Source organism: Wyeomyia smithii, chromosome 3, assembly GCF_029784165.1.
Source record: "Wyeomyia smithii strain HCP4-BCI-WySm-NY-G18 chromosome 3, ASM2978416v1, whole genome shotgun sequence".
NCBI lineage: Eukaryota > Metazoa > Arthropoda > Insecta > Diptera > Culicidae > Wyeomyia > Wyeomyia smithii.
Genome location: NC_073696.1, coordinates 229,408,254 through 229,433,920, shown reverse-complemented (window position 1 = coordinate 229,433,920; position 25,667 = coordinate 229,408,254). Strand labels below are relative to the sequence as shown.

The 25,667-nt window shown below is 38.0% G+C and overlaps 1 protein-coding gene across 1 annotated transcript in view; it reads left to right on the top strand.

Moving 5' to 3' along the window:
• The window catches only part of LOC129726590 (ATP-binding cassette sub-family G member 4-like), a 102,942-nt gene that overhangs the window by 57,263 nt on the left and 20,012 nt on the right, over positions 1 to 25,667 (top strand). Inside the window, exons 3-6 of the mRNA XM_055683485.1 lie at positions 7,811 to 7,937; positions 23,970 to 24,175; positions 24,236 to 24,810; positions 24,872 to 25,621. Of these exons, the coding sequence (XP_055539460.1) occupies positions 7,811 to 7,937; positions 23,970 to 24,175; positions 24,236 to 24,810; positions 24,872 to 25,621 (1,658 nt within the window). The remainder of the gene's footprint in view (positions 1 to 7,810; positions 7,938 to 23,969; positions 24,176 to 24,235; positions 24,811 to 24,871; positions 25,622 to 25,667) is intronic.

Sequence of the window (25,667 nt, the reverse complement as noted above, 5' to 3'; positions counted from 1 at the left end):
TAAGTATTTATTGAAGCTTTCTGAGGTTCAACTGAAGCGTATCTGAAGGCGGCACTGGGCAATAGAAAGTTAATTCTGCATTTGTAAGTTTTATTTATTTAAATATTTATTCCTGGCTTTTTGGCACTTTTTTATTTAATTAATAAATCATAACATGATCATTGAATACGGATTAACCCTTTTGATATCCAATAGGGGGGATGTATCCAATAGGGGGGGGGGAAGTGATCGATTTTCCAGAACCAAGTTTTTTTGGTTCCTTTTGGGGCCCCAAACAACCCTAAACTTACCGGAAGTCGATTAGTTTTGTCTTCGCTTAACGCATTGCATTTCAAATTTGTATGAAAATTTATATGGGAAAACCTACTTCTTTGCATTTACCTTTCTAGAGAGCTCAATAGTGATCTAATAATGTACTACATTATGTAAAAGTATAGTATTTTAGATGCCTAACAACTTTGCAAAAGACACTGATAAGCTAGGATGTTCCTAAGAAGAGCTATAGCTGTTCAAAGTTGAGTATGTCGATTGAAATGCAGAAAATCTTGTTTTTTGCCAACATTACCAATGTACCGGCGCCAGTAGGATTCCCATCAGAAATAACCTGTCGTAACGAGTTTATACACTCAGCTGGATCAAACAAACAAAGTCAGGGTAATATTCTAGTCGTAGGTATAATCTACAACGTGTTTCAGAGGTTACTTCTGATGGAAATCTGACTAACGCCGGTACACTGGCAGTGTTGGCAGAAAAAATGATTTGCAACATAAATTTCGACATACTCAACTTTGAACAGCTTCAGTATTTTTTGGGACAACCTAGCTCTTTGATGTTTTCGGCCAAATTGTTAGGCATCAAAAAACCTACCATTTGAAGTCATTAAACCTATGGTTTGAGCCACTTTGAGCTCTTTAGAATGGAAAATGCAAAAACGTTGGATTTTTCATACAAAACTCCATATAAATTTGAAATGCAATGCGCCAAGCGGAGACTAAACCAATTGACTTCCGATAAATTGAGGATTATTTGGGGCTCCAAATAGAACAAAAAAAATTGGTTCTGGCTTTCTGCTATCAAGTTTCGTTTTTTTTTTTTTCATATAACGATTCCCCACCCTAGTATCCAATGAATTGAGAGACTGAAAATAACAACAGAATTTATAAAATTCTAATTTTATTCTGAGGCGGAGCTTACCGAATCGAAAGTGACTCCGGAAAGTACTGCAAGTACTCAGTCATTCTGTAAAGAGTCTTCGGAAGGTCGGTAGAGCTAACACCTTCTAGATCCCGAAACTCAAATAGTTGCAGAAACAAAAGATAGCTTTAACTGTCTTTCTATGACAATATCACTTGGATAGTGGGATCAAGAAAAAAGTTCTCACAAACACATTGAAAAAACTAAAGCGCTTACTCTATGATAAGATTTACTGAATACGCAATTTGATGCATTTTTATGCAAAATTTTGACTTTGTTAGGGCATCTTCAGCGGTGGTCTATTTTTGAAACAACTTCCCGATCAGAAGGGCAAAACAAAATTGTAACAAAAACTGTTAGTGTGCTATGAGAAAAACCTTTCAGGTTGTGTTTTCAATTTGATCCCGTTAGGTGTTAAAATAACAGAAATTGTAACAAAAATGATTCCACTAGTATCAAACCCATATCAAGTTTTGTTACTAACGTATCAGCTTTCTATCAAAATAGATAGCATATAGAACAGTACAATAACAACCATTGTTAGAAATAATAGGTTTTGATGGAGATGAAAAATCTGTTGGACTTGTTTCAGAACAACTTCATTTCAGAATTTGTTATCATAACTCATTCAGATTCAATTTAGTTATCAAAAGCATACGGGAAAATACAAAATAGTACCAAAATTTGTTATTTGTATCTTGTGTTGATAGAATTTTGTAATTTTTTAGTTATGCTCTTCTGATCGGGTTTATACTAGATTTACACCAGCGAAACCTGAATAAAACCAGCTAATATAGACCAATTTTTCGTTCTCCGCACCGGTGTTGTATATCTTGTTGTTTTAAACCGCTGACATCTGTCACACTGTCAACAATTCAATACCCCATGCTATCAGTTAATGAGACTTGTTATAATAAAAAGCACTTAATATTTAACAAACGGAAATTCGCTAATTTTTTCGCACATTAAACGATTACTTTGGCAAGACACTTTTTATCCACAAGACTTGATGGACTTGACGGTTTGACCCGAGCGTCAGTGACATTTCTCAGGATGGATTGGTATGATCGAAAAATTTCTGCTACAAGTAGGGCTTCGGAGGATAGCGAAAAATATTTGATCGCGTAGATGTTCATCTTCCGTTTTCGTCTCATCAATCCTTCAAAATCTTGCAGTTCTTCAAACTTGGGTTGGCTTTTGAGGATATTGGGTGGCATTGCGCAGCTCGATTCGAACGATTTTCGCTATTTTCGAGTAAGTCACATACTGCCAGATATGCTTCAAGCCTAAAAGGAGCTGTCATTGTCATTTGTCCTGCAGCTCATCTAACCCGCAAAGTCGAAAAAGTACGAAAAACGAAACATAACGCCCTCCAGCGATCATTTAGTTTGTTCGAGTTGCTCGAAACGAAATGCGCAATGTCATCCCGGCATTTTAAACGTTATCAGTTCAGTGTCTTCGAGGAACATTTTTCTGGCCTCTCAAGGTCTCCTCTAGTCCCACTATATTTAAGGCGATTAACAAATTGCCAACATATTTGTCATCCTGGTGGCTGATGGTTGCAAACCAAGTAGTTGAACCTACGGTTATGGTCTTCCAGAATTCCCCCTTTTGCTGGTCGGTTTCCTTGAAGCCAACAACGACAAACCTGTTTATATTTTTCTTCAGAAAAGCCACAAAAATGAAGTGTGAATTGTCACAAAAAATCTTTGTTTTGTTTATTCCCCAACACTAGCAAAACGCTTATATGGAAATAGCTAATAAAAATATGACATTTTACCCACCTATTGGCAGCGTACAAAGGGTTTTAGAACGATCTATTTCTTGTTCCAAATAGTGACAAAAATAGACCAAAACGTATGCCAGTTTCAAATTTTTTCAATTTAGATCTGGTATAAAACAAAATTTACACCACCGGTGCAGCAGTGAATTTGAGTTTGTTCCAAAAAAATAGAACAAAACAACGATTTGGACCACCGCTGAAGATGCCCTTAGCTTCTGTTTTCCTGCTAAAAAAATCGACGTTAATGGCCGACCCCGCCTTTCGGCGGGTTCCGGTTTTACCTTTGTTACCTTTGTTATACTAAACAAAGGTTATAAAATCGGTCCAAAAATGCAAAATAGATCCAAGATCCGGAGGGCCGAATCGTATATACCATTCGACTCAGCTCGACGAACTGAGCAATTCCTGTTCGTGTGTATGTGTGTGTGTAAGTGTGTGTGTGTGTGTGTGTGTGTGTGTGTGTGTGTGTGTGTGTGTGTGTGTGTGTATGTATGTATATTGTCTGTATGTATGTGCCGCAAAATACTAACGCACCTTTCTTACAGAACGCAATACCCGATTTTGATGATCTTATACGCAAATGAAAGCTACTGTTCTCCCCCAGAATGCTACCGAGTGGATTTTCTATTAGTGGCTTAGATTTTGAAATATTGATCAAAAAGTATTTTTTATATGAGACATTTAACTTTTAAGGCAACATGAATGGCACGGAGGGGTTGTATACCAATCGACTCAGATCGACGAACTGAACAATTTCTGTATGTATTTGAATGTGTGCATGTATGTATAGATGTGTAAATATGTTGTTTATATGTGTAGTATATCAAAATCGAACAAACAAAAATAACAAAAAAAAACACCCTTTTTACAGATTTTGGTGTATAATCGTATTTTTATACGATTTTGGTGTTCGCATGCTCAAATGAAAGCCCCGGAGCTTTTTAAAAATCATACTGAGTGCGATTTTTTATTGGTTGCTTGAACTGTAGAGTTTTGACCAAAGTTTATTTAAGACATGGGATATTTTACTTTCTGGATAATTAACTCTCTCTCCATGCTTTTCCTTCTTCTCTATCCCTCTTTTTTCGTATCGCTATTTATTTCTCAAAGGAAAGCAACAATCATCGACAACTTTGCATAATTTTTACACTTTTCGTAGTGCGTCTTAACTGGTGTAAATAAATTAATTTTAGAGCAAATTTCAATGCTTACTTAGCTTCTTTTCTTGCTTGCGAAGCTTTCGTCCACGTTTTCTTTAAAATATATAATCAATTGTACGTTGAACCCAGATTTGCGAAAAATAAGAAGCTTTTACAGCTTCCGGGGAGCATTGAAGTAAAACCTGATCCCACAGTGTGCAAATGTAACACAATTTGCGATGCAGATATTGCAGATGCAGAAAACATAAAAAAATCGCTGTTTTGTTTGCAAAGCTACGTTTTGAACAGTTAGAAAAATTTTTAGTTGAACTTTTATTTGATGTTTAATATTAGGTTCTCATAATACTTTTAACTCGTGACCAAGAATTTAAAAAATTGTGAACATCGAGATGCGATCATTTGTAGTTTGGATGAAACTGAAGCAACTTTACATGGCTATACACGTTTACTAGTGTGCGCAGGTGGAAAGTCACTTATTCCTATGACATGATACACTACGCTCATATAAGATATAAATATTGGTTTCTAATTTAAAACAAAGTGTAAATATGTTATTCCATTTCTCGTTATCGCAGGATGTTTTATAAAGTCTTTATTTCGTCTACACTCCGAAAATCCAAATCTCTCAAATGTCGCGAAAACCTTCATTTTTAGATTATGCATTTGAGATAGAATTGAATTGACAACTTTCGTCAATGGTTATATTTTTTTTTGTAATGCTGATCTGAGGTTAGTAGAAGTTTGCATCAATTCGTAAAAAAGACTTGATGCTGATTCATAATTCTAGGTCCTGCGATTTCTGAAAATAATGCGAATGTGGTATTCAAACCTGGATTATGAGGAATTAAAAAATTAAAACTGCCTCGAACTAACATACATATTTGCTGTTCTAGTATGAAATCAGCATTTTTGTTATCTAATACTATTTACTATTTACTGTTTACTGTTTCTGTTTATTTAAAAAAGTATGTTGCTTCTATCCAGTATTCAAAAATTGGTTCTCGATTAAAAAAATAAGACTCATATACTCCAGTGATAACATCCATAATATTTGCGAAAACCACGTCAAGCTATAGTTCAAAGATCGTCTTTGGTTCACCGTCTGAAAATTATCTTTTGAATTCATTTTATTCATAATTGAAATTGGATTTACGTTGCTATACGATTTGTGATTTACTGGCCTACTGCCTATAATCGCATACCAGTCCCACGTGCATTCTTGTCGTTCTTATAGAGAAGTTATGGTAAATGTCTATCTCATTATATCATGTCGAAAATGTGGGAATAAACCACGCTCAACAGTTGAAATAACTTAAGCACGAAAAATATCTTTACGTGCTGTTTTCTCAACTTGATAAAAATGAAGATGGGACTGATATGCGATTATAGGCAGCATAATAAGTATACAATTATAGTTAGTATAACATAGGTTTCTGCACCACTAGGTGGATTTATTTAGGTTTTTTGATAGAAATTTATTATTTTTTTGACATCCACAATGAATTTATATTAACATCCAAAACTACAATAAATAAGCTACTCTCTAGTATTTTTTGTTTATTAATTCCAAGAGACAAACGAAAATTATTGGTTTCTGTTTCACAGTGCACAGCGATTTTTTTTCCGGTTTTACAATTATTTGGTCTTTGAGCTGGAAGAAGTAAGAAAAAACATTCTGCTGTGTTTTCCTTTTTGTGCATTTTTTCTAAAACCGATTGAGTTTCCTGCAACGTTTCGATTTTGTTATGGGATAAGTAAAAGTAAGTTAAATTTCCTTGAAAGAAATATTATTTATGAGAGCGTCCTATCGCAGACATTTCTGACGAATAAATGGTTCCTAATAGAAAATAGAATCGTTCCATCACATATTAAAACTTTCTCCCCATTGGAATGATATCCCAATTAAAAATGGTCGAGAATAACTGATTGTTGGAATTGCTCTTTAGTCAATAATTTAAAGTTTAATGGTTTTAATTTGAAGTTTACATTTATGATCGCAGGCGAGCATATTTTATGAATAAAATTACCCCTCCATTTTAACTTGAAAAAGGTAGCTTGATTATTATTTAAAAATAAGAACCGGTTAAACGGTTTTGAGAATGTTAACAGAACTTATTGGTTCATGGCAAAGCTTGGCTGCAGATTGACAACCGTTGACTAAAAGCTTCTTCGCGCATTTTACTAGCCTGGAGAACTGTTTACTCAAAATGTGAATTAAAATCAGTTAACGCCTTTAAAGAATCTAGATTTGAATGCTTTGTTTATATGCTCTCGGAATTCAGCATCTCTACAACCTAATGTTGAATCAAATTCTTTCGGAACATCGTAAATTGCCCTCTAGAATAACATACTGTAGACTTGATAGTTTAGAAAATAAATCTACCAGTTTTACCATTTTTCTGGTTTGGAATCGTTAAGTTCTTACAGCAATAAAAAATATTTCTTCAAGGGTGATAGAAAAATGCGATTAAACAACTGTCTCATAGTAGCCGTATCATTTAATGAGTACAACAATAGTAATAACACGCATGAAGGGTTCCGTGCAGTGCTACATCTAGTGCAGTTATTAATTAATATCCACTTCATTACAGTCACAAAGTATTGCAAGGCACAGAAAAACATGTGGAGTCTATTTAAACAGAAACAAAACCAATCATGACAAGCAAATTGATTAATCCAAAATTATCAAACAGCCACCAGCTGTTTCTGTGGTCTCATTCAACCTGTGTTTATGTAACAAATTGGAAATTCGAAACGCACATTCAACTGATTAAAGTTCAATTCCCATTTTGAATAATAGTAATTGTTATTCATGGAAATTCAGCTGGACGCGTGTAAATGATAACGATGCTTGATTGCGCTTCTTGCTTCCGTGAATGATTTTTTAAACGTTTTTTTAATAATTTCGAAACAAAAAAAAGATATTGTCACTCTCCAAGTTAAGTTAAATTCTAACAAGCCAAGTTTGTAAACTTGATTTTCAGTCACATCGCTAAGCACGTGTGTAAATACAACAAACAAGTCAAGATCTAGCATTAAAAATCTTCAATCGCAAACAACGCCTGGTCACCGGGTTTGTGCACTAATCCTCTGCCCTTGCCAAGCGCACCCGTACCGAAAGGCCAAGTGCTGATGTACTGAGTGGCTTTTCGCTTCCCGGATTACTGTAGGGTTTACACTCACGCGCCGATAACCGATGACGTGTGATGAGACAACGTGAATGTATGCTCGAAAAACGGCCTGCCGACCGGGTCACAATCGCCGATAGCCCAAAAACTGGGCGATTAATCAAATTGCTTGCGCTAATCGCGGACCGGCTGTTCACAATCATTGATAGCCGCTCTTCGCCAAAAAAAAGAAAAACTGATTCCTGGTCATTACCGAAATCATCAGCACAGTCAGTTGAGTGCGAAAGGTCCAACGCTCTAGTAGTGCTAACGATGTGGACGGACATGAACTTGGAGTCTGGCGAATGCCACGAAAAATCGGTATCGAATAAGAACGGTGTTCCCCCGTTACCGTGGGTCGAAATTTTCAGGTTTCTGAAAATGTGAGTTTGTTAGAGCCGTGCGATTGAGTTGTGATCCAAATGTCAAGGCTGAATAGCCAGCGAAAAGAAAAGAACATGTTATTAACGCTTTGCTTGTCGTGTTTTTGTTTATACCTTTTCCAGGAACTCTCAAAGCGCTCTCTGCAATGGAACCATCATGACAAATGGCCAAACCAAGGATTCCAACCTGCCCCACGGGCTGGTGCGAAAGGTACTAAACAACAGTGAGAATGGGCAAAAGAAGGGCATGGTGAGTAGTTTGGCCTGCTGGTAACTTTCTACTTTGGTTTCGTTCACCAAACGGGTAGTACTTTTGGTTTTGGCCAACATTCACAGCATACCTTTTCTTTTCGAGTGCATCCTTAGTTTTACTAGATTCAACCTCATGTGATTTTATTTTTATTTGAGCTTCAAAATTTCAACAGAACGGTGAAAGTGGAACAGGGAATTTACCTCTACCGTTTTTTTTTTTTTTTTTGTTCACACAACATTTATTTGACAAGGCACAATACAAATTAATGTTTTACGGAGCCAATTAAATCTAATGCCTTATGGTCTAGAATATCTTATAATCTAAAGGCAAATTCTTTACCCTCGCTGCCGACTACGAGCTGAAACTGAATCTAATACTAAAACTAACATGGTTTTTTTTTTTGTTTCGCTGTTAAATTGGCACCTTGATGCTCTTCAAGTAGCTATAAACATGTAGCATGTATGGCAAGTTTCGCTGAGCGAGAATATCACGAACTGGCACATAGGGCTGTATTCCTCGGGCCCTGAGGGTATCTAAAAGTAGAGATCTGGCGCCGCAGAATTCAGCACACACCCAAACCACGTGTTCAATGTCTTGATACCCCAATCCACAAACGCAATGATTACTGCTCGCCAGCCCAATACGCAAGAGATGTGCATCTAGCCCGTAGTGGTTGGACATAATCCGAGACATCATGCGAATGAAATCTCGTCCTACATCCAATCCTCGAAACCAAGGTTTGGTGGAAACCTTGGGGATGATGCTGTGTAGCCACTTTCCCAGTTCTCCTTTATCCCACGAGGCCTGCCAGTTGACAAGTGTACTCTGACGTGAAAATTTTAAAAATTCCTTGTAGGCAATTGGTCTGTTATAAATATCACCGTTTGTTGCGCCCACCTTAGCCAAAGTGTCCGCTTTCTCATTGCCCGGAATGGAACAATGAGAAGGGACCCACACTAAGGTAATCTGAGAAGATTTTTCGGATAAAGCACTCAGATGTTCCCGTATTTTCCCCAGGAAATACGGAGAGTGCCTTACATCCTTCATCGATCGGAGAGCCTCAATAGAACTGAGACTGTCCGTAAAGATGAAGTAATGGTCCGTGGGCATTGTTTCAATAAACCCTAAGGTATACTGAATTGCAGCCAATTCTGCGACGTAAACAGAAGCAGGATTATCGAGCTTGTAGGAGGCGGTAAAATTATTGTTGAAGATACCGAAGCCAGTGGACCCGTTGAGAAGTGATCCCTCAGTATAAAACGCATTGTCGCAGTTGATGTTTTTATATTTGTTATAAAATATTTTAGGGATCTGCTGCACGCGTAGATGATCCGGGATTCCACGAGTTTCTTCCATCATGGATGTATCGAAAAACACAGTAGAAACAGAAGTATCTAATAAGTTGACACGATTGGAGGTGTATGAGGAAGGATTTATACTTTGAGACATGTGATTGAAATACACAGTCATGAAACGGGTTTGAGAATTAAGTTCAACTAGCCTATCGAAATTTTCAATTACCAAGGGGTTCAAAACCTCACATTTGATGAGAATACGAGTAGTCAGATCCCAAAAGCGGTCTTTTAATGGGAGAACGCCCGCCAAAACTTCCAAACTCATCGTATGGGTCGAATGCATGCAACCTAAGGCAATACGCAAACAACGATACTGCAATCTTTCCAGCTTGATTAAATGGGTGTTTGCAGCGGAGCGGAAGCGGAAACACCCGTACTCAAGCACCGACAATATCGTTGTTTGGTAAAGCCTTATGAGGTCTCGTGGCCCGGAGACGTATCTCGAACGAAGTTTTGCGCAGGAACAGAGTCCGGACATACTTTCCTGGCAAAACCAAATATCCACCGACTTGAAGACTCCTCGCTTTCGTTGACCGTTATACGATTTCGCATTCTTCGGGCTGTGTTCTAAAGAGTGCTCATCGATGTCTCCCTCGACGTTTCGTTTACGAACCGGCGCCAATATCCACGTTTCTTTGCTCGGACCAAGCTTTTGAACTTGGTCTCAAGCTCCGAATACCGCTTAAAGTCGTCGGGTTGACCTTTCACCCAAAAGAAGGCCTTAAACGCGTCGGATTTTTCCGTGTAGACATCGGAGCACTCTTTGTCCCACCGGAGTGGGAGGCCGTTCTTTGATCGTCACGCCGGGATATTTCTTCGTTTGGGCTTGCAACGCGGCGTCGAGAATCAAGCCCGCGAGGAGGTTGTATTCTTCAAGTGGTGGGTGATGTTGAATCGACTCGACAGCTTCTGATATCATTTCCTCGTATAATTTCCAATCGATATTCCGTGTGAGGTCATACGGAATATCAACTGATCGCGTGGGAGTTGAACCATTATCAATTGAAATTTGAATAGGCAAATGATCGCTACCGTGGGGATCAAGGACTACCTTCCATATGCAATCCAACCGTAGCGATGTTGAACATAAAGATAAATCTAAAGCACTGGGGCGCGCTGGAGGTTTCGGAACGCGTGTCATATCCCCGTTGTTTAATATTGTCATGTCGAAGTCGTCGCAGAGGTTATAGATCAAAGAGGAACGGTTATCATTAGAAGGGGAACCCCAAGCCACGCCGTGAGAGTTGAAATCTCCCAAAATCAAACAGGGAAGAAGTTCTATTAAATCAAAGAGCAGCCGTTGCCCAACCTGTGCTCTGGGAGGAATATATATTGAGGCAATACAAAGCTCTTCACCTCGTATTGTCATTTGACATGCGACAGCTTCGACGCCTGGGACCGTTGGGAGGTTAATACGATAGAAGGAATAGCACTTCTTAATCCCTAGAAGTACTCCTCCGTAAGGGGTGTCTCGGTCGAGGCGAATTATATTAAAATCATGGAAGCTAAGATCTACATTTGAAGTGAGCCAAGTTTCACAGAGGGAAAATGCATCGCATTTATGCTTATTAATCAAAACTTTAAATGAATCAATTTTGGGGATGATACTTCTACAATTCCACTGTAAAATAGAGATAGAATCCTTCATCTCAGCCGATGAATTAGCCATCGAAGGATACAATCGCTGCAAGGAGGGGCCATTTAGCAGTCAACTGCTTCAAAAACGTTTTAACTGTTGGTAGAAATGCCAGCAGAAGACTTTTAAGAGGATTAGTTATGTGGTAATTTTCAAAAATCCAGTCCACAATATCTGAAAACTTCAGCAGTCCAGATTCTGGCTGAATCTTGGACGAAAAAGGAGGAACAGTTGGGTTTTTTGATGTTCCTGGAAGTGCCGGAAACTCCTTATTTGAATTCAGTTTTGCCAATCCCGGAGGAGTTTGCTTCGGATTTTCTGCAGCACTTTTTTGTTTATAGATGAGGAAAAAAAAAATAGATGACTTTTTTGTTTCTTAGTATCAGTCACTTCAGATGGAGACCTTCTCTGTCCTTTCCTAGGAAGCCTAGGAGAAGAAAGGTTTTTCCTCTTTCTAGATTTCCCGGGTCCAACAAAAGAAGATTCCCCAACTGAATCGTCAGAATCAGACTCATCGGATGGCAAGACCTCGAAGAGATTCGGGGAAACCAGTTTGGTGGCAGCGGCCTCTTTGAGCATTTCTGCGAAAGTGCGCTTAGAGCGCTCTTTCAGAGACCGCTTGATCTTGTCTTGGCGCTGTTTGTACGCGGGACATGCAGACAGCTCATGCGGAGTCTGCCCACAATAAAGGCATTTTTCAGCACCCTTATTACAGGCGTCATCCGCATGTTGCTCTCCGCACTTGCCACAACGTGCCACAACGTGCTTTATTGCCACAGTGGGAGGCCGTATGGCTCAACTGTTTGCACTTGAGGCAATTCATTACCCGCGGTACAAACAAGCGCACGGGCAGACGCACCTTGTCCACGAGCTCATAGCTCGGCAGAGCAGACCCGGCGAAAGTCACGTGAAAAGAGTCTGAAGGGGTGTAAGTTTTTACACCCTTGTCGAGCGATACTGAATGTAATTGCTTACATTCAAGTATCTTGGCAGGTTCAAGGCTAGAATCCTTGAAAAGGCCTTTTCCAGCCTTCAACAGGTCCTCGACAGTCAGACTCGATTCGCTGACCACACCGTCAATCTCAACTACGCGAGCTGGAATGTACACGTGGTACTCCCGCGTGAAGAGCTCACAAGCAGCAATCTCGTTTGCTTGCTTGAGGTCGGACACCAAAACACGCAGCTTATTCGGGCGTACTTTGGTAATTTCAGTCACGGCTGTAAACCGTGCCAGATCTTTACATATTTGCATTGTGTTCAATGCTTTCACTTTCGGCCGGAAAAATACAGCCCCAATACCAACATGCCCTCCGGATACTGCTTAAGCCGATGGGTAGCTTCCTGCGGGGTTCCATTCTTAATCCTTGGAACTTTGTATCCGGGAGGGCTAGGCGGTAGAACGAGCGGGTTTTCATCCCCGCGTTCGTCGTCCATGTTGGACGCGTAAGCCACACACGCAAAATGCCAATCAACAAATAATATTGTAGAAAAAAACCGAGAGCATGAGCATGAGCATGAGCATGATTGACCGCCCGCGGTTGCTACTCCGTTATTGCCAGATCAGCTGTAATTACACAGAGAACCAATGGGTGATGTTTGGGACTAACATTCATCCTCAATGTGTAAAAACTGGTGATCTTATCTTTATGTTAGGCAATACCAGCGCCGGCCGCATCCGAATGCAGGTCAAAGAAGGAGTGTGTATGGGAATATGTTGACGTGATACTCGCTTTATTGGAAGCCGAGAACACCTCTGCACTTCCACGAGAAATCACTGGGATGTTGGAGAAAAGGGTAGGGTTTGCAGCAGATTTCGTTTTGGTAAACGATGCGCTGAATTCGGGTACCGGGTTCATAGCAAATATCGCGCCTACAAGTTCATATTAACCTCTTCGAAAATTATTACGCGATTCGAACTCGTTCTGTTTGATATACCACCGAAAAAAGGGCACGCGAGAATACCGGAACTGCGATTAAATTAATACAGACTAAAATATTCGAACATTCCCTCAACAAATCATCATGCAACTACCGAAGAGAGTCTCCCATTGGTGTATCTCAGCCGACTACACAATGTTACGAGAGCTACGAAAGTTCTATCCACGTTAACGTCTCGACACTTCTATTGTTTCCTCCAAGAGGTTATACCGAAAACTACATCGCGTTGATAATCTATCTGTAGAAAACACGAACTCATGGAAGGTATCGACGTGACATTCGGACATCTGTTTATGAAGTCCTTATACAACTACCGAAACGTATCTCCCATTGATTTATCTCAGCTGACTACACGATTTTACGAAAACTACTGGAGTTGAGTCCACGTTAACGTCTCGCCACTTCTATCGTTTCTTCGTGAAGGACCCTCTTTATACCGAAAATTATAACGGTAGATATTCGGTCACCCGGAGATATGGCTTTCTGCTTAACAGGTCGACTAACGACATTCGTCTGTTCTTAAAAAGCGATTTCCTGACTTCAAGGCAGAACCGAAGCATCATGCACGACCGCTCTATTCCTTTCTACCGATGTGGACGCGTATGGACGCGGCGTTTCACGTCGATTTTCTTTTGTTTGTCTACGCAAGAGTCGCCTTTCAAATACAAAAATTGGCGAAATTCCATGCATCCAAAGCCCTAATAATTTGAAAAATGCAGGTACACTTATTTGCCAAAACGTAGTCTCAAATTTGCGAACAAAACGCCAAACTAGCCATAATTATAAAATAATATTCAAAACGACTATTCAAAAGCTAGAAAAATCGAAAAATAGTTAGCATCGATTCTGGTTAGTAGCAAAACTTACATTTCAAACTCTCATAATCCATGTGCATGTTTACCAAAACAACTTTAGCTATTTTGTTTAGTCACTGTTAACAAATTATGATCCAATGGGGGTCTCTATCACTCACGCTATTTTGTGTAGAACAATACGCGTGAAGCCGGGTATTCAAACTCTACTTCTAACCGTGGTTTAGTTTCGACTCCATGAATTTTATCCCAAAATGGCTACTTCTAAATATTAAATGCACGCGAACACGAATAGACTGCTTGTTCACTATCCCATTGATCGAGTCCTCCAGCATTTAAAGAAAAATATAATAAAATATAAAAGGAACGCTCTCACCTATGTCATCCGGATCAGATTGGGAATAAGTTTAGGCTGTTGCCTGTCCTTACTTTTTCTCACACAATATTTAACCGACACTGTGGTTGATTAGGCGGAAGTTTCACAACCGATCTCAACTTCTAACAAACACTTGAATTGAGCTGGCTCCTGGCTGCAGCTGAAATTGAGGCCGCACCAAAAAGCACCCTTGTCCAGCGCACTAAACTCGACACCATTACATAACATACACAATTTTCTTCCTCTTTCCTGGTGCTGATAGACCAGAATTGTCACAGTTAGTTGCTTATTAGTCACTTGAAGTCTGAATTCACAATTTCCGGGCTGATTTTTGCTCGACTAGCAACTTTACCTTTGATTTGATTCAGTTTACGATTACATTTATGAAACACTATCCGAGAACAATAAATTTAAGTATATTCAACGAGCAAATTGTGACACAGCGAAAAATTGCGTCCGTTCGCGTTCGTGGTTTACTTCGATCCATCAATATTGTAGAAAAAAAAAACCGAGAGAAAAAAAAACTACTTATCTTCTGCAGCCGCTCTCCACCGCAATCAGCGCACGGGCGATGCCAATCTCCAGTCCTTCACACAAGAGTCCGCTAGCAAAAGCTGCAGCCGCTCCAGCCACACAGCAGCACCAGTACAGCCAAACAGCAGTACGCCGGGTACTGGATCTCTCGCAGTAGCGACACAACGTACAGTCTGTGGCGTACGGTAGTAATAGGCGATGATGCGTTCCTTTGTCTTCAATAGACGATGGCAACGGGCAGCAGTGCACACGCAATACAATGCACGGTGACCTTGAAGGCGATTAACTGGTCGGCACTATCGAGATCGAAATGAAATTGCGACCGAACACGACGAGAGCACAACTCGGAATGAACCTCTACCGTTCTCATAGGTTGTTGGAAATATCTTTTGAATATATTGGTTGTGGTCGTTACAAATTTTCTCGTGCACTAGTTTTTCCATGTTTTATTTTGAGTAGTTTTCATGGATTCATTACGTACGATAATTACATTTCCTCGTCAACCAAAATTTCGCTTGTAAAATTTTCAAAGCACTTCATATGACTGGAGAGTGATACCAATCAGTTTAACCTGAGACTATTCTTGAATGATTTGATACAATTTAGGGATATTGAATTTGTAAGGGTTAATTGAATACGGAAAAAGTGTATAAAAATTATGAAAGTAGAAACCGAAACGCTTCATACAATCAATCATACGCTTAACAAAATTAAACAATAAGATATTTTCAAAACATCAACCGAGTGACCAATAATCATCAAATAATACACGTGAGCAGTATAACTGTCAGTGATAGATGCTCAGTTGAAACTGAAAACAACGAATGTTAGTTTCAACACGACCGGGCTGAAAGTGACAACTTCTTTTCTCCAATTAGTTGACAATGATAATGCTGCAGCATTGCTGTGATTTATCACACGCTGTGTTACTGTGTTAAATAATTCCGATAATAAGTAAGATATTTCATTTATATCACTGACTAGATTTTCACTGAGAATCGACACGGGTAACACTTAATACCAGTGTGATGAGAATAAAGTGAAATCGCAGTTGTAACATTTTCGTTTTGCAGTGTCGAAATTTCGCAACACTGGCTAACAGTAATCAGATCGCTGGCGTTAATTTTAAAGAACATTTTATTTCTTTGTTGTATCTAGATTCAAAATTTTCTTCCCATATTTTCAGAAAAAAGGAGTGGAGTAAATGCTGTTTATGTGATAATTTTTCCTATTATTTCTTCTTTTTATGTTATATGTATTAAATTATTATCAATAAAAATACATATAACATAAAAAAATGGTTCAAAGTGTAAGCCTTGGGAAACATCCGATATGATTTGAATAACTTCTATTCTTAAATATTCCATACAGTACTTAAACACGAGTAATAATCAGACAGCGCAGTTTCTAGGGAATAAGGCGGGTGAGAAGGAACGTTCCGTTTGAGCGTTTGGTTTTGGGTTTGAAGACTTGGCAGTATGAGGCCGAGCATTGTCATGCACTAGAATAATTTTTTCGTACCTCTACCCGTATTGTGGCCGGTTTTTCCGGCAGTAAACATTGTTTTATTTTGCTGACTTCGTGCTCTAAATTAATAATGTCCTCACATTTGATTTAAGTGATATACTTCATTTAGGAAAATTTCTATGTATCTTATTCTATTTCTTTTAAAATAGACGATTCATAGATTAATCGAAAATCAATAACGCCGAGGAGCAAATCCACATAAAAACAGGCAACCAATTTAATGGACCATTTTTGATTTGGCTAAAACTTTGCATAGACGCTTCTATACTGCCGCGCATAGCATGTCAGTCCCATTTGCATTTTCAGCAAGCTGAGAAAAACGCGTTTTTATATGATTTCATACCATTGCATCTAATGAGATGGGACAATATGTTTTCCATAAGTTTTCCAGAACAAAGTTGTTGAGTCTATCTATTGTTACGAGACTATGCATAGTTAGCTACCATTTCCGCGTATTAACTCAATTTAAGTGAAAATGCAAATGGGACTGACTTGCTATGCGCGGCAGTATAGGCAAAAGATGCCATTTTGTGCCATTGGTTTAATTTTTTTAAAGACGACTCATTTTTGAAAAGCTGTTGAAAAATGCTATTTTGGAAAGGTATTGATGATAATAAATATTTTAAGGTCCAAAACGGTTTTTTTGATCGATGTCACGTCTTAAGCAAAGTTAAAGATTATAATTTCGTCTTTCCGCAAAATATATACACTCTAAAAATAAATTATTTTATTTTATTTCAAATAAAGAAATTAAAAGAAAAATTTAAAATTGATTTGAATTTTTTGAGTAACAATTTTTTTTTCTTTTTTTTCGAGGGACGTTTTTTTTTTTTTTTTTGAAAGGACAAAACTGTTATCTACAACTTTGCCCAAGACACTGTGTCAATCATTCAAACCGTTTTGGCTGTAAAAATATTTTTAATTTTCAATAGAGCTTTTCATGGGAAATTCAAAATATTTTTACAGTCAAAACGTTTTGTTTGATAGCAATAATTTCTTTGGCAAAGTTGTGAATAATAATTTTGTCTTTTAATATTAAGATGTACCCTGTAAAAAAAATTATTTTTTTTCCAAAAAACTATAACTTGTTTTCCTTATTTCTCCATGATCGCACAAGTTGCATTGTTAAGGTAATCTTTTGTAGCTTTTATAAAAATAAATAAAAATAAATAAATAAGAATAAATAAATAAGAGAATAAGAAATAATAAATAAAGAGCTTTTTTACATATTTGGTTTTCAATTTTTCTTTCAACTTTTTTTCAAAAAATAAATAATTTATTTTAGAGTATATTTTTCGGAATAACAATTTTTTTTTCTTTTTTTCGAAGGACGTTTTTTTTTTTGTTTTGAAAGGACAGAATTGTAATCTACAACTTTGCCATGACACTATGTCAATCATTCAAACCGTTTTGGCTGTAGAAATATTCTTAATTTTCAATAGAGCTTTTCATGGGAAATTCAAAATATTTCTACAGTCAAAACGTTTTGTTCGATTGGCATAATTTCTTTGGCAAAGTTGTGGATAATAATTTTGTCCTTTAATAAAAAGATGTACCCTGTAAAATAAATTAATTTTTTTCCAAAAAACTATAACTTGTTTTCCTTATTTCTCCATGATCGCACAAGTTGCATTGTTAAGGTAATCTTTTGTAGTTTTGATAAAAATAAATAAGATTAAAAAAGAGCTTTTTTACATATTTAGTTTTCAATTTTTCTTTCAACTTTTTTTCAAAAAATAAATAATTTATTTTAGAGTATATTTTTCGGAATAACAATTTTTTTTTCTTGTTTTTCGAGGGACGTTTTTTTTTTTTTTTTTTTTTTGAAAGGACAAAACTGTTATCTACAACTTTGCCATGACACTATGTCAATCATTCAAACCGTTTTGGCTGTAGAAATATTTTTAATTTTTAATAGAGCTTTTCATGGGAAATTAAAAATATTTTTACAGTCAAAACGTTTTGTTTGATTGGCATAATATCTTTGGCAAAGTTGTGGATAATAATTTTGTCTTTTAATATTAAGATGTACCCTGTAAAAAAAATTATTTTTTTTACAAAAAACTATAACTTGTTTTCCTTATTTCTCCATGATCGCACAAGTTGCATTGTTAAGGTAATCTTTCGTAGCTTTTATAAAAATAAATAAGATTAAAAAAGAGCTTTTTTACATATTTAGTTTTCAATTTTTCTTTCAACTTTTTTTCAAAAAATAAATAATTTATTTTAGAGTATATTTTTCGGAATAACAATTTTTTTTTCTTTTTTTCGAAGGACGTTTTTTTTTTTGTTTTGAAAGGACAGAACTGTAATCTACAACTTTGCCATGACACTATGTCAATCATTCAAACCGTTTTGGCTGTAGAAATATTTTTAATTTTCAATAGAGCTTTTCATGGGAAATTCAAAATATTTCTACAGTCAAAACGTTTTGTTCGATTGGCATAGCTTCTTTGGCAAAGTTGTGGATAATAATTTTGTCCTTTAATAAAAAGATGTACCCTGTAAAAAAAAAATTTTTTTTTTTCCAAAAAACTATAACTTTTTTTCCTTATTTCTCCATGATCGCACAAGTTGCATTGTTAAGGTGATCTTTTGTAGTTTCTATAAAAATAAATAAGATTAAAAAAGAGCTTTTTTAGATAGTTAGTTTTCAATTTTTATTTCAACTTTTTTTTCAAAAAATAAATAATTTATTTTAGAGTGTATATTTTTTTGGGAGAGACGAAAACTATAATCTACAACTTTGTAGAAGACGTCACACTGATCAAACAAACCGTTTTGGCCCTAAAATATTTGTAATCATCAATATCTTTTGAAAGAGAGGTGACATAAAATAAAAATCAAATTTGTATCGGCCTTATTTAGAAATAAAAGAAGTCAGTTTACTCAAGATACGTTTATTTCGGTTAGTACTCAAAGTCTTTTCAGTGCTCTAATAGAAATTGGGAACACTGAAGAGGACTATACTGCCGCTCCAATCATATTAGTCTCATGTTCTACACAAACTTTATGCACGCTGGGACGACTATGCTTGGAAGGGCAGTATGAATAGTACTCAAAATACACGTATCTGCGATTTGAGTAAAATTGGTCATTTTACTCCTGAAATATAACAGTAGAAATAGAGACTAACTGAATATTTCTCTTCTTGAAAATTTTATGTGATTCTGTTCAGACGCCTGAAATTAATTTTTCTAATACATTAGAATAATTTCAACTTTGTTCGTCTTATTTCTCATGCGACTTAACTGATATAGTTTGTTAAAATTATCAATTATTATGAATGTTCAAATTTTCCTGAACAATCCTAAAGCATACAATCGCTTGGCGATGGCTTGATGGGTGACTTCTATTACCGATGCAAGCTGTTCCTGCGTTAGGCGACCTCCGGCGTTGAAGACCCTCCGCGAACAGTTATTGTCTTCAAAATGACTGAAACAATCACATCATTTTTGAAAACATTTTTTAACTCTCGATGCGCTTCAGCTGCCGTCTTCTTGATTTGAAATGGGAAAAGTAACACTTGCCGCGATAATTTAACACAACCAAAAGTATATATAAGTATGAGTATATGAGTATAAAATCACTAACGTGTTGAAGCAATTTTTCACCATATGTCTCAACTTGGTTAATACCGTCTCAGCTATGTAAAAATCGACCAGCGCTTACTTCTGGCGCTATCTATTATGTCTTGGCAACATTCTAATGTAAAAATCTAAACATTGAGAGCGTTACGAAAACCCAGTACGCTTTTAACGGATTTCCGTTATTCTTACAGCAATCTTTTACAAAATTAGGTACGAGATCACTAAAATATACAAAATTGTTATTACTACGCAGAAAACAAGGTCAAATACTATACCAAATTAGTATTTTTGGAAGTGGGCTGATTTACAAAAGCCGGGCATCAATCCAGACACCATTCTGATTTCCAAGATGGTGAATTCAGGTTTCTGGAAAACAACCTAAAATGGCCGAAAACCACCTTTTATGAGTATTTCCGGTACATAGATTATGCTCAGAGGTCGAAAAGCGGCGTCAGGCGTCATTTTGAAATCCAAGGAGGTGACTTATAAATTATTTAAAAAAAAAGAGGGTATAACAAAAATTATTACTGAAATTTGCCGCTTTGGATTGGCAGATAGGCAGATATCTCATGTTTCCAATGCACTAGAAGGTTGCGATCTTCAGCAAACTTGTTCAGATCAGGCATCCCAAAAGTACAGCCTTTTTTCACTGTCTTCTCAGAATATTTTCTTCTTGATGAGTATTTGCGATAGCAGCAATCATATTGAGAAAGTAGTGGTAACAGAGCATCACAAAAAGAAATGAAAAATGTACTTCGTGTGTCGATTCGGCATTGCTTGGAGGATGTCTTCGAAGGAGTGAATGTAGAAAAAAGAAAAAACTCTTTTTTATAAGGACATTCGTGTCAGCACTCCACAGAAGCAGAAATATTTTTCCCCTTTTTTGATTTGCCTATGTATGACGAATGTTGTGTGACGGCTAGGAAGGAAGAATAAGCGAAGCCTTCGCGCAAAGAAAAGCAGACTCGGCAATAGGGCGGCTGTGTACTAAAGGATGTGTGTATCGCACACCGAATGTTATATACAACCATGCATGCCATCATAGACATGGAAATAAGAGGAACGGCAAACAAAAATTCGTGTATGGGAAACTAGACGGCAACGTTATAGTCGCAAAACATTTTTACTGTCCACTGTCTCTATTTTGCCAATACCACTATTGTTATAGAGGAACGAGCCTGAATATCATCAAAAACCTGTCATAGCGTGGTACATTTTTCTCCTAGTTCAGAAGGTCAACAGTTTCTGTATGGTGGGCAGTGTGGGATCCAATACTACGTTTTCAACATGTCAGGGGCTATTTGATGGTGGACAGTTTAGTTTGTAATTGTGGCGCTAGTGTGCGCATCATTCTACGCGTTTGAATCTAAACCTCTCTCACGATTTTGACCAGCTAGAAAGCTGCGGTCTTCAGCAAATTTGTTCATAATGTCAAGAATTTCTTGCTGGTAGACATTTTAATGCAGAATTTTGCCTCACAATTCTTCGTATTTTGACCTTGAATTACCTGGCGATTCTTACTTTCAACAAAGTTGCGGCTTTTGTCCAGTGCCGCCAGTAGTGTTAATGTCAACAAAAGAATATTTTAGCTTCTTCGGTATTGTTGAAATCTATGAGTCCCTTCCGATCAGCCCTAACATTGATACAATCCTATGTGTAGCAGAGCATCCTTCAGAGACAAACTTTTTAGAATAAAAACAAAAAATGTTAATCGATCACAAAAAAGAAATTAAAAACAAAATAAATTAAATTGCACAATTTTTAGAAATTTTATTCGTTGAGTTACTGGATGATAACCGAAACTTCCTAAGTAGTTGAATTACCGACATAAATTTAGTTTATAACACCCAAAACTACACGCTCACTAGCGCCAGGTTGTGGTCTTAGTTTCAACTAAACTGCCCATGAACCGAAAACCTGTGATCTTCTGAGCAAATTTCCCTGAAGACCGCAGTTTTTTAAGTGGTTAGATACACGAGGTAAATTTAGTTTAAAATACACAAAACTACTACTAGCGCCGCGTAGCGGCTTAAAATTCATACCTTCTAAACAACTTTGCTGAAATCCACAGTTTTTGGATTGATTGGATCCACGATATAAATTAAGTTCAAATTGATTAAAACTACATGCACACTAGCGTCACACTGCGACCGATATTTGAACCAAAATTTGGACCAACAAAAATCCCTTAACTTCCTGAACAACTTTGCTGAAGATCGCAACCTTTGGTGGAACGCTCAAAATAAATTAAGCCAAAAAAACTCAATACTACATGCGTTGCAGCTTCATTTCGAGCCATACTGTCAGCGGACCACAAGCTCTTGACCTCTTGAACTCCTTTGCGAAGACCCAAATCTCGGAATCACGAGATGTTGGAATATTCAAACTGGGTGTTGCAATACTCAGTGAAGCGATTCCAGGCTGTCGTAATTCTGCGCAATTCAGGCTGTCGTAATTCTACGTTTACTTTGCGGTCGTATCTCATAGAGAGCCTTTTCAACTATTTTTTTTATTTTCATCGACCATGTAGTTCCTTCTCATCCAATTGTACCGCTTACAGTTTTTTTCTCCTATGAATTTACTCCTATTCAAGCGCGTTTTGGTATTTTTTTACACCTCCGTGCTAGCTGGTTAAACGAATGTAATGTTTATAAATCCAGGCAGTTCTTCGCTGCAACAGGTAATGGTCGATCTTCGACGCAATGCAGCACGCAAATTCCAGTTTGAGCTACCCATGATATAGTTGAAAAATTGAAGTTTTAATATTTTCATGGACTTGAACTAAATTGAAACGCTCACTCGTTGTACCGTTTACAACAAACAGTTTAACAGTCTATAAGGTGCATATTGCAATTATTATTGATGCTTTAGCTAAACCATACATCAAACAGGAATATGATCCTAATTACGTGGTTCATAGATTCGATAGAATTCAGGGTTTCGGCGGTGGAGTTGCAATTGTTATCCATCGCCGAATCACATACCGTGCTCTTCACCATCTTGAGACGAAAGCTATTGAAACTTTGGGAATTGAAGTTCAAACTGAACTGAATTTAATGCCGCAGCATATTTACCAATCTAATGCACGCGTGAGCACAAACATTTTTTCGGAGATGATTTGCAAAAATGCTCCAGAAATTGTCGTTTCAACTTCAAATCGAATATCAAATCGAAAAAAATATTTTCAAATAAATCCAATTGCTCTATTGATTTTTCTTTAATAACTATTTTTGACAAGATTTATTTGATTAAACTGAATATACTCTTTTGAGATATCAAAATGTTGGGACTAAAATAAAAAAAAATCCTCAAATGCGACTAATGTCGTTTTTGTTTTTGCGGTGTAGCTACCCCGCGGACTACACTATCACTTTTTTTTACATTTTCCGGACTATCCCGGACTACCCTTTTTCTGTCCCGGACAGTCCGCGCAAGAAACAGAGTGCAGTTTTGAAGACACCAACACATTCACACGTATGTGTCAAAATCAAAAAAACATGTGTCAAAATCGGTTTGCTTTGATTATCGTTCTTCGCGTGTCTAACATCAGGTTGAATTTTATTTATTTTATTTTGTTATTTTGTCATTTTTCAGTAAATTGGCAAATTTTTCGTACAGCAGCACAAACGCAATAAAAGACAATGGCGATAATGACCAAAACAAAAGTGACAGCTACCTCTGGTATTATACGCACACCATTGCAACTGCTCGGAAAGGGTTTTTTTTTAAGCTGCAAAGCGTAGTCCGGGACGGGATAGTCCTGCCGTAAAAACGAATTCGACATAAAACTCAATCGATCAGATTTCATCACGAGCCTAGCGATTTCAAGATGGTCTGACGCCTTCTGTTGTCTAATCTAGCAGCCGTTGGCTAACTATCACAAAATATTTGTTGACAATCTCATTATTTTTAAAACCCTTTCCTTATTGATTAATTCGGCTAAACAGTTGCGAAGAAGTGTATCGTCAATAAATGAAGAACAGCTGAGCTATTCCAAATTTCATCATGCCATTACGTTCACTGGTACTGTGTGATACCGTATATTACATAAAACCTTTAATCCATTACAATCCCCGTTAGAATCAATTGCTCACAATAGTTCATTACATGATAAAGCATTTCCCACGCACCACCCCGCATCAGCTGGCCCATATCTAAATCTGTCAAATACCGAGTTCAACCGCACCAGTTATCATTTTCAGTTATCAACAACCACCACGTTCCACCAGCTGCTAAATTCCCACCTTTCTAATCTTCACAGGTGTCACTAACGCACCTTCCGAAGCGGCCCCCGATCGATATTAACTTCAACGATCTGGCATATTCGGTATCGGAGGGACACAAGCGTAGCTACAAAACAATACTCAAAGGTATCAATGGAGAGTTTCGGTCAGGCGAGCTGACCGCTATTATGGGTCCGTCCGGAGCCGGCAAAAGCACCCTAATGAACATTCTGGCAGGATATAAGTAAGTGAAACTTAACCAACAACTTCAATTATTTTACATTATTCTTTCCCTTTCTTCCAGAACATCGAGCTTGATAGGATCGGTATTGATCAACGGGAAGCAAAGAAACCTGCGCAAATTTCGCAAGCTGTCCTGCTACATCATGCAGGACGACCGATTGCTGCCGTACCTAACCGTACGGGAAGCGATGAACGTATCGGCCAATCTGAAGCTCGGAAAGGACATCCCGATGGAATTGAAGAAGGAAATCGTCGAGGAAATCATCGACACCCTCGGGCTGCTGGATGCGGCCAACACTCTGGCACTGAACCTCTCTGGGGGCCAGCGAAAGCGACTCTCAATCGCCCTAGAATTAGTCAACAACCCACCGGTCATGTTTTTCGACGAACCAACCAGCGGACTGGACAGTGCGACCTGTTCCCAGCTGATCTATCTGCTGAAATCACTGGCCCGCGGAGGTCGGACCATTGTCTGCACCATCCATCAACCGTCCGCGAGGATATTCGAAATGTTTGACAATTTGTACGTATTAGCGGAAGGACAATGTATCTATCAGGGGCTGGTCAACGGATTGGTGCCGTTTCTGGCATCACTGGGACTGGAATGCCCCAGTTATCACAATCCAGCGAATTATGGTAAGATTCAATGGCTTTTACTAACTGGAACAAATTTTCATATTTAACATTTTCCACTCAGTGATGGAAGTCGCCTGCGGAGAGCACGGCGATTGGAATAGCAAACTCGTAACAGCCGTTAACAATGGCAAATGTAACAACTACAACCAACCAGTACTAACTCAAAGCAAGCCGCAGAAAAATGTAGACCTAGAAGATGAGCAACCGGCGGAAAAAATCGTCACGGTATTGTCGCTGGCAGCCGGTCAGGACGATCTGAAAAAACAGACCGCGGTCGAGTTTACCGCCATCAATATGCCTCCACTGTCGGAACCACTCAACAATGATAGTAAATTTTCAACCGCCCTAGTTAGCAGTAGTAGTAGCCCCAAAGCGACGACGGATCAACAATCTCCGGAATGTGCAACGATGAACACCCTAGCCACCAGCGCTGGTGCTGGTGGTGTTTGCGGCACTAGTGGAACCACTGGAATGGGACCACTGGCGGCCTCATCGAAGCCAACTTGCACAACCTCGCTGCTGGATTCGACCGAAAGCGTCAGTATTGCGATACCGAAAAAGCTTACCGGCTTTCCCACTTCCGGTTGGATGCAGTTTTGGATTCTGCTGAAGCGAACCTTCATCACGATTATGCGTGACCAAACTCTCACCCAGATGCGGCTGCTGTCGCACGTCATCGTCGGAGCCATCATCGGTATGATCTACTACGACATCGGAAACGAGGCGTCCAAAATTATGAGCAACGCGGGCTGTCTGTTCTTCACTACCATGTTCACAATGTTCACAGCGATGATGCCAACTATTCTCACCTGTGAGTGATTCTAAAAGGAAGGGGGGAAAAGCATAATATCTAATTT